This window comes from Corvus cornix, chromosome 10 (assembly GCF_000738735.6).
Source record: "Corvus cornix cornix isolate S_Up_H32 chromosome 10, ASM73873v5, whole genome shotgun sequence".
Taxonomy (NCBI): Eukaryota; Metazoa; Chordata; class Aves; order Passeriformes; family Corvidae; genus Corvus; species Corvus cornix.
Genome location: NC_046340.1, coordinates 3,088,059 through 3,102,388, shown reverse-complemented (window position 1 = coordinate 3,102,388; position 14,330 = coordinate 3,088,059). Strand labels below are relative to the sequence as shown.

General features: G+C 40.9%; 1 protein-coding gene across 1 annotated transcript; it reads right to left on the bottom strand.

Moving 5' to 3' along the window:
* Nucleotides 1-1,078: 1,078 nt before the first annotated feature.
* On the bottom strand, nucleotides 1,079-14,107 carry GATM (glycine amidinotransferase). The gene is made up of 9 exons (XM_039557960.1): nucleotides 14,001-14,107; nucleotides 13,371-13,586; nucleotides 8,813-9,008; nucleotides 7,445-7,635; nucleotides 6,009-6,146; nucleotides 5,549-5,713; nucleotides 3,741-3,804; nucleotides 3,523-3,639; nucleotides 1,079-2,104 (listed from the first exon to the last, which is right to left on the bottom strand). The coding sequence occupies exons 1-9, from the start codon at nucleotides 14,067-14,069 to the stop codon at nucleotides 1,992-1,994; spliced, it is 1,269 nt and encodes a 422-aa protein (XP_039413894.1). The 5' UTR covers nucleotides 14,070-14,107; the 3' UTR covers nucleotides 1,079-1,991.
* Between the last annotated feature and the right edge of the window lie 223 nt (nucleotides 14,108-14,330).

The window sequence follows — 14,330 nt, the reverse complement described above, 5'->3', positions numbered from 1 at the left end:
TGACAACCTATGCAATCCTAAACAATACCGCCAGCCCTTGAGAAAATGTCTGCGTCCCTACACTCAGAGCCATTATTGTCACATATATAGATATGTACTTTTTGAGGCTGATAAATAGTACTTTTTGTATTATCAAACAAATTATATCTACAGCTAAGAAATATCTTCAGGTGTTTCCAAGGACTTTAATCAAAACGCCATCAGAAACAAGATGAATAAACAAAAAGGGGTTCTAAAACATCCCTTAGGATAGACTGGAGGAAAGTTACTGGCGTCACAGCAGCACCCTCTAGTGCTGCTCTCACTGGGCTGTGCCAGCACTTCCCGGATAAAATTCGACATTTCGGTGTCGGGATTAAACTTCTCTTGTCCTAGACACAGCTCACAATGAGGCCAGAATACCAAAAACATCTTATGGGCAAAATGAGACACAGATGGCTGTGGAGACAAATCCACCATTACTAACACATATTTCAAGAGAGAGCTTGCAATTAGCTGTGTTAGCAGCACCTGCAGCCCAGGAACTCCCAGATTATAGAAATAAAGACCAGTGCAAAGGCAGAGATTATTTTCTCGTTGTTCGGTGGAAAAGAAATGAGGCTGCTCCCACAGACTCCAAGTAATGTAGAGCCACAGCCCGAAAGCAACATCTGTCAGACTGCTGTGTTTTACCCCCAGGCAGCAGTGAAGCCCCACAGAGCCTCCTGCTCACTTTCCCTGGTGGGATGGGGGACTGGAAAAGTAAAAGTGATGCAGCTCATTTGGCTTTTCTTTCCCTTTTGCCCACCAAGTAGGGCGAACACCCCCGCCCAGTTCCTGCAGTTTGTATCCCATTGGCCCTCAGCATTCCCAGCCACCAACTACACACACAATCAAGAGATTAATCCTGCCTCAGAGGCTTTACCCTTGTTCCACAACCTCTCTGGCTTGGTGCTGGTACTTTAAGAAGCAATCATATCTTATCTGAAAAGCAGACATGAGCAGTCTTTATTACAGGCATCTATGCAAGCACACATGCCTTGTCACAACCAGCAAGTTGTGACATTTCATACTTACACATGAACAGAAGGGCAACAAATTGAGAATGCAAAAAACTTTATTAGCATAAAAAGTACATATTCAGGAATCAATACTCAAATTCCTTCATGGCATCTGGCGTGTTTGATACATATTCCTGTATCTGCTACAGCTGAAGGAAGACCGGATTGTAAGATGTCGGAAGCTTAAGGTTATTGTTGGGTTTTTGTTTTGTGCCTCTTTTTAAGTTATGTAAACAACTCAGAATGAAACCTGTACAAGCAGAATATTAGCTATCATTTGTACACTTAAAAGTTAAATAAAAGCCAATTTCAGCAATACAAAAAGCAATATAAAAAAGTCCTCAGGTGCATAACATGCATCAGAAGAAAATGTAGAAGAACATGGCAAGTAAGTGAACATGTCTCAAAAGTTAGATCAGTGAAAATTCTCTGTAAATATCTGTATGGCTAGACATGAAAAACACGATAAAATTACATGGTTCCCTAAGAGATCTATACAGTTTCATCTATTTCAACTTCATTAGACATGAATATATTAGAAGGATAAAGTGATTAAAGGAATAAGAAAAGTTTACTCAAGTTTCACATTTCAAGCTGCCTATTTGATAAGGTAACTAGACAGAGGTAGATATCCAGTATTAGTGGCCAAGCTATTCTAACAAGGCCTCTTAGCTGTCTTGTCAAGCTTTTACATTCAAAGCCAATGTGAAAAGGCTTCATAGATGGAGGATGTCTTTCAAAAAGGCAGCCAGAAAACCTGCATTGCTGATGGAAGTAGTGACAGTGAAGGGTGAAGGCTATTTAAGAATAAAACATTTCCCAGACCATTATGAGGACACCACTTACCAAGCAGTAGAGCTCATGCAGCCATTTTAACAAGAGTGACAGTGATTTGCTCATTTCCTATGCCTATTTTAGAAGCTGAACCATTGCTACCTATGTGGCTCATCCCTAGTCCAAGTAAGACTGCAGGGTGCCACGGCGGCGGATGTCACACGTCCAGCAGTGGAAGCCACCTCCCAGAGAATTGGCATGGCGAATGTTCACTTTAATTGTAGAAATGCCTGGAAGAAATATACAATGCACACTTTAAAATTAGACTCTCAGCTTCACGTGGCAAGCTCTGATCAGAGCACTGGATGATACTTTATATACATCATACGGCTAGGTGCAAGTGTGAAAGGTATTTCCTTCTACTTTGTTAAGAATTTATTTTAGCAAATTCTAGGTAGAGAACAAACAAGGAACATCGCTGGCTTGTTTATTCTGGTGATACCCTCAGGAATACACAGTGCCTGGAGCACAGCCAATGTCTGGTGTGTTACGACATGCCAGTAGTAAAAAGATAAATTCAGGTTTTGAGGTGTGTGAAGAATTAGCTGAAATTCTGTGACAATATATGATCAGGACACATTTTCATAAATATGTGTGAACATTTATGGTTCAGACACTGAACGTGCTCTTTCAAGTGCCTTTCAAGAAAAGAAGTATTCAAGGTAGATAGCTCTGACTCACCCTTCTCTGAAAGGGAAAAGTGGCTCTTACAAATACTACCTAGGTTAAGCTTCCTCCCCTTTTTGTTCAGCTCTGATGTTTCAGCTGTGGCTCAGCTTATACAAAGTCCTAACAGAAGGATCAGACAACTCCTCTGTTACAGAGTTTGTCTTTTTGCTTCTCAGTACTTTCAGGAGCTCAGGAGCAGCTCAGTAGAATCTATCATCTAGGTCAGAAATAGTTTTGTTCTCAGTCCTACAAACTTTCTGACTACCAGAGTTTATTTAGAACTTACATAGACTGTGAAGTTCAAGTGTGAAAGATAAGCCATGATTAGCATTAATAGCCTCATTTTTTAAGTACTTTCAAGCATTTGTAAATCCTCAACTCCTTGGTCATGCATTAAAACAACCTAAGACTGAGAAGCTGTGCATGATAAGACTTCCAGATTTTATGTTCAGTTACAGTTCTCCTGTCACTGCATATCTGAGGGAACTCATGAAGTTACATCTCACAGGTCTGAGATTCTCCATAAAGGAGCAGAAATACCTGGGTTAAGTGTCTTCATTTGACATTTTAAAGTACAATGAGTTTGCAACTAGAAAAATCAGAAGCGTTTTGGCAATGACAGCCTGCTCTGCATCATTCAGCAAGAGGTGCACTCAGCCTCTCCAAGACACATGTTGACCTTAAACTGAACAGACAGTTTGCATTAAAAAAGCTCATTCAAAGGCATTCTAGCAGTAACTTTAGTTGCTACTCATACCTTTATGTGCAGCAAAATGTAGGGGGCAAAAGAAGACGGTATTTCTATGACTGAAGTATTCAGGAGAAAAATCACTGAATGATTCTTGCTTGCTGATCCAACTGTGTGAGTCCTTTTCCCAGTGCTGCCTGCTTTGACTACTTTAAGTGAAACCTTCATTTACCCTGGCCGGTGGCACAATAATTTTCTTTTAAGTATATGTGGAAGTGAGTTAGGACATACCCAGCTTTTCAAACATCTTTTGAATTGATGTCTCGTTGGCATCCACCATGACACGTTTCTCATCCAGCATTAGGACATTCATGGAGAGCCATTTAGAAGACATCCACAGTGGGTGATCTAAACACAGGAGAATAAACCTTGTACTGTACCAACGTTACTCCACATTAATACCCTTAAGAACACTCTTGGAATCCTTAGAAAAGGAAGAGTGACTGTACCATCTGGGATGAGGGGCACTGGGGGTTGAATCACAGTCCAGCCGGCTTTCTTGAAGAGCTCAATCTGGAAGAGCAATTTAAATATATTCTCAAGAGGGTTCTTAGAGTATCACATTATGTCCTCCAGCCTTTGCCAGATTTTCCCAGAATATTCCAACATGCATGACATCCCCTGCCCTCAGTTCACTTTTCTGGCCCTCATTCAGGCTTCATCTGCAATCCCCATTCTCAAACAAGCATTTTTTTAAAGTCTTTTTAGATTTTGCATGCCAATAGCATTTGTTTCTCTTGATTTTACATATTCTAGGTATACTAAGGTATGTTAAAGACAAAAGGTAGCATTTGCAGTTTGAGTCTTGTTAAGTAAATGTATTGGTAACAACTGAAACATATTCAATTATCTTTTTTTGTGTCATTTCTTCCCATATGATTGTAAAAGCCATTGATATGAATTACACTGATGTTCCTAAAAGCAAACCCAGCAGAAATAACACTTAATTACCTTTCCTTCACACTTTATAAGAAAATTAATATGCAGTTCATTTAACAAAGGGACCAATGTAAAGGCATCCTAAGGAATAATTTCCGTCTCTAAGATTTACACAGTTAAGTTAAAAATAAGAGGAAGATAATTTGGCTCAAGGAGAATTGACTTTTGAGCTTCATTGTCTGAAGAGCTGGAAGAGTATTCGCGAGTGTCCCAGCGTTACCTCGAGGTGGAGCTCCAATACAGAACACGCCATAACCAGCCTGGCCTGCCAGCATTTCAGAGAAAAGCTCCCTTTCATCGGCACCCTTCAAGAAAAGACCCCTTTCATCCGCACCATTCAGACACACCCCCACCACTTCCCGGTCATGCAGAACTGCCAAACCAGTTTTTATGAAAGCAAGCTGCATTTATCTTTTCTATTGACACGGACAGCAGTTTTCGCTGGAAATAGTTCCAGAACATGGGTTTAATACAAGGAGACCAAAAAACATCCTCTTTCAAGTGAGATTACAAAAAACTGTGGAAGGGGAAAGGGGAGGAAAAACGAAGACTGTTTTTAAAATTAGATTCTCAGAATGGATGCTAAAAGAGGCAGTAATTCAATTAAACCATGTGCATTGAAAGCACTTGCTGAGAAGAGACTAAACACTGGTTTTGGGAGCTGTGCTCTGCACATGGCTCCATAATGTGCAGCACCCAGCTTTATCCCTCTGATTCAGTGTCAGCTCAGCTATTCCCATGTGGTTGTACAGCTTCTGAAGTCACAGGGATCCTCACAAAAGTCCTCAAGCACCGCAGTGCCGGTGACATGACTGTAACAGAGACGAGCTCTCACCCTCTGGAAGGCTTTCTGACCTCATTGTGCTGACAGCAATATTAGCTTTTTCACAGAGTGTAGTAGCAGGTTTTATATGTCTGTCCTCTTCCCTGCTCTTCAGAAGGTATTTCTTGCTCAGTTATTCAAAGCTGAATGCCTGAGCAACTACCAGCTTCCTGCCAATAGTTCAACTAACACCAGAGGAGAGGCTTCCAAAATAGGAACAAAAAGGGAGATTTCTCATCTGAGCAGCAGAAACCCTTCAATTTCTCTTAGGATACAATTCAAGTATTTAAGTAGCAGAAGTGTTCAGAGAAGTAATACATCCCAGGTGCTTGCTTTGATACATTATTAAAAATCAGATTACTTCCATCATATTTAACCATATACCCAGGAAGCAACACACAGTGGAATGTGTGGAAGAGTAGTTGCCCAGCAGGGAACTAACCCAGCTGAGTGATTTTTAAACACAAGCCACTTTCCCCCCTTGTACACCCTCACCTGATGGCAGGGACGGTCCGGGTTAGAGAGCACAAGACCAGGCCCAATGATATTAAAAGTGGCATCAATGTGCATAGGGTTGGGATCCTTAAAGGATATTATGTGCACTCTATAGTCTGGTGCAAGGTGTCGCCTCATCCATTCAATACCCATGTAGTTTGTAACCTGAAAAACAGGACAAATTAAGCTTTACTAGGCTAGAATATAAACTGCACCCAAGTTTAGTTTGTCTAAGGTTTTATTTAATTAAATATTTAAAGCCAAAATAATAGAGAATTTTGTGCCTTTAGCTTACCCCTTCGCTGGAAGGCAGTCTTATCCTGTGTATTAAACACTCTGTGATACATAGCATTCTCTTTTGTCAACACTCTTTATTTTAATGCTGCTCAGGAATTTAAAAAGACAAAATACCAATCATTAATATAGATACCAAAACTGTTGGAAAGAAAGCTTTGTTTACCTGGCTCCTTTGTACAAAGATATCTCTTCCAGCTCTAATGAAGTCAGCAGCATCAAAGCATGGCTCAAATTCAGTAGTTACAAATTTTCCCTGAGCAGCCAGTTTATGCCTGTCTTCAACAGAGTGGATTGGGTAACTCTAGTTGTAGAAAAGAGAACAACACCAACTTTAGGTTGGAGATGTTAAAAGAAAGTTCTCAAATAACTTGCTACTGAAGAGTAATTTGAAATTAGCAAAATGTGTTAATACTGATGGCTAGTATATTCCTTGGAGGTGGTTTTGGTTCCTTCTTACTAGAATAGAAAAGAAAATCTAAATGTGGACATAAAAATGAAAGGCTTTAAGCACATTCAAGAATAGGTCATGAGATAAGAGACAAGAGTTATATCAAGAAATTAATTGCTCTTCAGAATCACTGTGTGGATAATATTCTCACTTCGTGATCAAAAGTATTCATTATTCAGTACTCATGGAGTTTAACTGCCAGTCCAACAAATCACTGCACAGTGACAGAAATGCTGGAATGGAAGCTATTTCCTAATGAATGTGGACTCCCTACTTTTCCACATTTTGGAATGGAGCAGTACTTCAAATTAGAAGATGGATCTTGATTGTAATAAATAATTTTTAAATTAAACAAGGCAATTAAGAACAAGTGAGATGTAAAAATCAGCACAAATGAAAAATACCAGGTAAACAGCTACAGGGTCTAGAAGTTTTCTAATTCTGAAGGTGACTCTAAGGTAATTTTGTTTAACAAAGGCTTCTTTGCATCATTGATGACACTGTTCCCAGAAAGTTGCAATCATTCCATAATGGCATTTATTGGAAATGCCATCACCAAGGTTCTGATGCATTTGGGGGCCTAAAGGAAACTACCAAAATTGTCCAAATCAAAATTATTAGAAATAAAATCAAGAAATTATTCATCAAAATATTTGGAAGGTAAATACAGTTTAGATCCTTCACTATTTCTTTTATGTAACTTTCAAAATACTAATCATCATGCAAAACAAGGATTATGAGGGCTTGGTTTTTTTCTATGACAAAATTTATATTATTTCCCACTTTCTTAATGCACCCAGGACATATGGACATTCTCAGGGAATCTTCATGATTTAAAGTAATCTCTGGGATGTTTTTCTAGCATTCCTTCCTCTTTAGTAATGCTCAGTTACAGCCAGTAACCAAAACAATTCAAAGCAGAGGAATTCAATAGACACAACTTCCTGTTCCTTGTTGTCTAATTGCACACTCTGAGTTTCAGCTGGAAAGGCTACAGCACATTTGCATCCACTAGAAAAAAAACCAAGTCTCCAGAGTTGTTTTGTGTCATTCCCCCCCACAATTCTGTGAATTGTAGATATCAGGTTGATACTATCCACAGAATTCTGTGTAACAAGAACTGAAATTCTGAAGGAAAATTAGAACAGTACCTGATCATAGAGTTCATCTGCCATTGTGGGTTTGGGGGCAGTTGTCCACTTAGCACCACTGTTGAAATAATCTTTGATTAGTCGTCTATATGCCCTGTACTCAAAGAACCGAGCACGCCAAGCCATAGGTGCTTCAATAATTTCATTTCCCACCACTAACAGGATGTCTCTTGGCATGGCAGCATACATACCTGAAAGGAATGTGGCCATTAATGAGACAAATAGATATTTCTCAGCTTTTTCAGCTCATGCACTTTCTATCTTTCTTTTTACCATTATTTCTATCCAAAATAATTGCAAAAATCATTGTTAGCAACGTGAGGAAGCCAGCACAAAATGTCAGGTCCTTACAGTCTTCAGTAATTTTTCAGAGTAACATTTTTTGTTCAAAATCCATGTAAATTTTGCTATGAAGCCTCACTCATAACAAATTCACAGCTAGATGAAAGCCATCCACCATCAAGCCTCCACTTCACAATTCAGTTCATGAAAATTAACTAGACTGAGGCTCATGAATTACCCAGGTGACTTTAAAAAGTGATGATGGGCAGCAAATTTTCCAAGTGAGCATCATTTCTTTATAAACTATCCTTTTAAAAAGGAATAGCAAAGAAGAGGAATTTGATGGAACACAGAACTAGTGCAGAAATAGTCCCATTAGACTTTTCATTATGTGTTCCTTAATGAATTTGAATTTCACTGGAACAATTTAAGAACATATTTTACATGAAAGAAGCCTGAGGACTACACCTGATGCAAAGCTTGGTGAGCCAGTGTGCTCTCACTGCAGATAACCAAAGCCATATGGTGCTGTACATGGAGGAATGTGTGGAGGTAAAGAGAAATTCAAATTTCCTTGATACTTCTGAGGATCTTCCTGGTAAACTGTTGCCTCCAGCTGTTTTGTCCTCCATAGTTTAAGATGGATCCAACTCTAGGATCCAACCAAGAGCTGTCAAGAGAGTCAGAGGGCTTTAGAGCACTTGACTTTCACGTGGCAAGTACAGGACAAAGCAGTAACAGTCTACAGCCCCTTTGAGGGCCGTGACAGATTCACACTTCTTGGCAGTGACAGTGACAACAGAGTGGGAACCTGGCAAGAGATGCTGGTGTGGGAAGTTCAGGTTGGGTATCAGGCAAAGGCCTTTCATCAGGAAATTCACACAGCACTGAAGCAGGTCAGCAAATCAGGTGGCAGAACCTCCATCCCTGGAGATCTTCCAAGCTGTAGCTACAGAAAACAATCACTGACCTCACTCAGTGCTGGTGATAATCCTGCTCCTAGCTGGAAGGTAGACTAGATGACATCCAAAATCCCTCAGACAAGAGCTAAACAGACAAGACCTTCAACAATGGAAGAACATTTACCTGTAGACTCAAAATCAGGTGTTTTATACTTCACAGACCAGTCAATTGGATCCGGCCTCTTAACAATAATACCTTCTCCCTTCAAAATATTGCACATCTCTTCAATTTCAGCAATAGCTTTTTTTAAATGGTCTTTGGGGAAACTCTGGCCTCCAAATTTCTGGTAAAATCCCCAATATTTTTCATATGTGTTTGCCTAAAACAAAAGGACATGAAGTGACAAAGAATAAGCACCAGTTATTTTGGAGTGAAATAGATGCATAAGACACAATTTTTAACATTCAAAGTTTCTTGTTCCTGGTCCTAACATGTTGGAGTGTGCCTTTTATCTGATTCCTGCAATATTTTGACTACATTACACTTCAGTTAGTATTGACTGACTAGTATTGCCAAGTGGCCATTAGATCCCTATTACAGCACACTTGTGCAAACACACCAAACATTGTAGACTCTGCTATTTGATAAAGCTATCAGATATGTTTTTAAATTAAAACAACCTTGAGCTCATCTCCAAAGGGCACACATCTCTAGCCACCTTATTACAACCTCACTTCAGCACCGTCACAATGGTGACATCAGAAATTCTAAAGCCATCCCAAGCACAGGTAACATGCCTTGTTGGCCAAAAGGGGCCACACTTCAGGTGCAGCAGCAGTCTAGAAGAGGCAAAAGATACTAAATTCATCTGCCAGGGTTGGATTAAAGCAAGGACAACTTTTACAGACCTAAATCCTCTGCTGAAATGCTGTGGTAGCCTTTTTACATTAAAACAAATTCAAAATAATGTCCTAGCTCTCATGGGTGAGAAAACCCAGGCATATAGTCAAAACAAGTGATGCTGCTTGGGTTTGATGTGTCTGATGTTCCTCTGTCGTGTCAGGGCTAGCAGAGATGCAAGTGCATATGGAGCCCTTCTGGAATGACAGCAGAACGGGTCAGGAACAGGTCAGCACCATCTCCTTCAGGCAGCATGAGGGACAGCAGTGAGTTGCACGAGAACCTGCCCTTCCAAACATGAGGTTGTCTCCTGACACTGCAGTCCTGACTACCTCGCAGAATGCAATGTTCTCACCAAAATCAGAGCAATAACACTCTTTTGTGCTAGCACTGCCACTGAGCCTGAGCAGGCAAGGCCATCCATCTGAAGGCATGCCTGATCCCCTTTAACAATCCAGGATATTCACCCTATCCTCTACTATTTCTGGGTATTTGCCTCATCCTACAGAGGTAAGAGAGAAGAAAGGAAGTTCAGCCTTAACATTTACACAGAGAGCCTCAGCATGGGCATCCTGCACCTCCAGTACTGAAGCTTCTTCCCATCCTTCCTGAGGGAATTTGTTCTTTTTGTATAAGTTCGGTCTTGGGTAATTTGATCACCTCGAACTTGCCAGCTGGTCAGAAGTCACATGCAGATCACATGAAGTGCTTAACATTCCTATGGAAACATGTTCTGCTAATGAGATAAAGTCCTGTGGAGTGAAGCTGGTTATTTCCAGAGCCAGCTGTGGTGTATGTGAATATCATCAATCCCTAAGAGGTGCAGCTCCTCTCTCCACCACGTCCTCTAGTACTGCTTTTTTTCAAACCTGAGGAACCACACTTGTGTTGCACTAATGGAATGGTGTAATCTTAAAAGTTACAGCAGAATACAGGTTAACACTGTAACACTACTCACATTCCCTGCCTTCTGAATAACTGGGAAAAAGGTGTATGGCTGGGACATGTATTTCAGAGCAAATCATGGTTGACGTTTCAGGCCCCTTTTGTCATACACATACAAGTCAGTTCAGACTGTTCAAAAAGGACCATGGATAGGACACAGAAAAGACAACATTTAAAACAAACTCTTCCTTTCCAGGAAGAAATTTAAGAGCATGCTGTAAGGAAAGATTGGCTTTAAGAAACACCAGTATTGCTCCCTATCATTACTATTTACTTTAAACATTTGTCATGGAAAATAATTAACATTATCAAGATGTACCTTAAACCTAGTAGTGACAGTTATTAAATTTGGGATATTAAAACTTAAGTTCAGATCAAAATTCTTTTTGCCTAATTCCGTAGTAAACACACGTACACAGTCCCATCTTCTCACTCAAGATATAGTGATCTGTGTTAATAATACCTCCTCACTCAAAATGCATTATTATTCACAAAATATACTGAGAAGCAGTGCAGAGTACAAAGCTATAAAGTTCAACTGCTTGACTGTTAACTGCTTCAGAAGAATATATCTCAATTTTGGGATTTTTCACTGAAGGGCTGATTCAAAAAAGGGATCTTCCTAATTAATGCTAAGATTTTTCAAGTTTCCAAATACTGTATTTACCTTTACATAGCCCGTTTCAAGCTCTGAAAAGGATATGCAATAAAGTATCAGCTCATTAATATTCATCAGATATGCAGGGCTCCCTATTCAATTCCTTCCTTCCTCCTTCTTATGCCAAGCACATCATTCCCACATCACAGCAAAACCAGTTGAGTACTCCAAACCCTTGTCTCAAAGTACAATAGAGTGCTGAATGCAGCCATACGACCTGCATTTAAATATTTAGTAAATACACATGCATACAATCTTAAAACACATTCTCAACACAAGTATTTACCAAACTGCTATAATTTGAGATACATTTTTTAGAGTGTCTCAGGTCCAAAGCTTCAAATTTTTGTTATAAGAGCAGAATTCATTAGTTTTAAACTGCAGTTTTCATAAGCAATGACCCTCATGCACTCAGCAGACAGCATGTGATACCCATCAACTCTAGTTTTGCTACTTACGGAGGCAGGAAGGGGGATTTCTGGCTATTTTATTACACTGCAGCAACACACACATACACACCTTACCTTTCAGCCACATGGAGATTTGAACGATCATGAATCAATTAATAATAATAATAATGATGTCAAGATAGGACTGGACTGCTGCTTGGATTATTCAGCAACACCTTCCAGGTGTTACTGTTGTAGTTTCTACAGCAACATTTAAGACAAAAGCAGAGAAAACTAGAGGAAACCATATCTCAGCTGGCTCTGTTCCCATTACCTGTTCTGGACTTGGCAATTGACAGAAGCAAATTCAAAGCTTGCTTTAACCCTAAGTCATAGGTATTTGAATTGCAGAGGGAATCCTACACTTTGACATTCCTCACTGAGCTTTTGATATCACATGTAAGAGAAAGTGAAGTTCTGACCTCACGTGAGTAGTTCTGGCTCCATAGGCAGTAAAACATGCATGTGACACTTCAGCAAGTTGGACACTTGAAATGTTTTTTCTTGTGCTAAAGCAAAGCCCTGTCCACTGCTTAGGAACAGAATTTTGCCTAATTTAATGTTATAATGTAAAATGTTAGACATCTTTTGCCTTACTCTTCCTGTACATTTATTATGTCAGTCTTACATAAATGCACATACATACACTTGTATGTTAGAAATGCTAACCCTCATTCACCTCCTTCTCTGAAGCTGCTAGGATATCTTTGGAGTCTCTGAAAGACATAACCCAGATTCTAAAAAAAAAAAATATATATATATATATATATAAATATAAAAAGGGCTAAGGGAAGAGAAGTCTTCTATACAAGTCCATCTCAAACTTCCCCTAAACAACCATTTCCAGCACTTTAAACATATTTTCGGTATCTTTGTTTGCCATTCTTTCAATGTCAGATAAAAATTCTTTTTTTTCTTTTTTTAACTGAGGTCTTTTGGTCAATTTTGTCAGGATGTCCTTTAAGTTTTTACTAAGGTCTCTCAGGCAGAAGTCGTGTGCCAGCTCATTTTGCTGTGATAGCCATGGATTACATGCTGCCCTGCAGGTAGTACTTGAGTACTGTAACAATGAAAGAGAAAGACTCAAGAACATGCCCACAAATGCAAGTAACATACATACTCAGCAACTTTAAAGTCCAGGTAAAGTATACAAAAATCTGGGGCAAACCCACTATTTGAGTGTTGCTGTTTTAAATACAAGATTCCACAGAACAAAGAAACGTTAATTTATTTAGGTTGCTGACATAGTTTTAGGCACAGAAAAATCCTGAAAAAACAGTGGACTATGTATTTCCACAAAATATTTACTGTAGCACACAGGAGTTTCAGTAAACTACTTCAGAGCTCTCTAACACAAGAGTCCTGTTAGTCTACAGCGACAGAACTCAATCTTGCTCAGACTATTAACTAGAAAACTACGCTTTTCTTTCAAGTGGTAACCCTACTTAGCTTCAAGCCAAATTAAAGTTTCATCAGTCCAACCACCTATCTCAAAAGCTTGTGTGTGTATTTTGATAACATCAGGGCTATACTACTAGAGGAGATTACACATATTAGAGGTTCTCTCCGATAGTGACTTTGGTTAAAACAGCTAATTCAGTTGAAAGTCCAAAGAAAAAAGCACATCCCTCACCAACATGGCTATGCTGTTAAGTTTCACTGATGTAAACAACCATCTTGAAAGGAGAATCCTCAAGAGTAAACACCACACCTTATGCATTGTAAAGCTTAGGAAAATTTTATATATAAATTCTACATTTTCTATTTAAGGCTATTTTTTATTGTTTACCTTCACCTCCACAGAAAAAGGTGGGACACAAGCATTTTCAGCTCTTCCCACAATGACCTCTTCCAGTGGATCCCATTCATTGTATGAGCAAACAAGACAGTCCTTGGGCACAGGGCTTGTAGCCTTGTCATCAGCAGCACAGGTGTTCTGGGAGGCCGTAGCTGCCTGGGTGCTCTGGAAAGTTCGCTGCACCCATCCTGTAAAGACTCCTCGAAGCTTAGAATAAAAATAACAATGAAAGTTATGCTTCCCTTACAAAAGGCAAAAAGCTATGGTCCAGCCCACAAATGCCTTAACACTATAATCCCAAAGCAATGTATGTTATTTGGAGTATTAACAGAAACACGGCTCGTTACAGCCATTCTAATTTATTCACGGCCTGGAAGATACTTAAAGGAAATTTTGCCATTTAAGATACATTTCGTTTAGAAGCGTAAGGAGATCAGAGCACGGCACTGGCAGACCGAGGCGGGGGGATGCTGGGTGGGTGAACCTCAGTGAGAGAAGCCAGCGGCCGTCCCGCACCCTCCCGTCGCGGCTCGGAGCACCCCGGCCAAGGCGCCCCACGGGACCCCGCCGCACGGAGCATCCTCAGCCCCAGCCCCGGGCCCGGATCGGCGCGGCACCAACCCGCGAGCCGATGTAATGCGCTGCCTCGGCTCCCCGGCTGCCCCCGCGCAGGCACCGCACTCGCAGCATCTCTGCCGGCCGGACACCACGGGACGGCTCCGCGCCCGCCCCGGCCCGCCCGCTTTATGCGCGCCCGGCCCGGCCCAGCCCAGCCCGGGGGGGCAGCGCCCGCCTGCGGCTCCCGGCGGGGCCCCGGGCGGGGCCGGCCCGGCTCCCCCGCCTCGGCTCCTCCGCTCCCGGCCCGGCTCCCCCGCCTCGGCTCCTCCGCGCCCGGCCCGGCTCCCCCGCCTCGGCTCCCCCAGCTCCCGGCCCCGCTCCCCTGGCTCGGAT

Coding starts and splice junctions, on each gene's coding strand:
- GATM (XM_039557960.1), bottom strand. CDS start 14,069: ATGCTGCGAGTGCGGTGCCTGCGCGGGGGCAGCCGGGGAGCCGAGGCA. Junction 7,636..8,812: donor ACCTGATTTTGAGTCTACAG/GTAAATGTTCTT, acceptor CATTCCTTTCAG/GTATGTATGCTGCCATGCCA. Junction 6,147..7,444: donor CAGATGAACTCTATGATCAG/GTACTGTTCTAA, acceptor TTCTACAACTAG/AGTTACCCAATCCACTCTGT.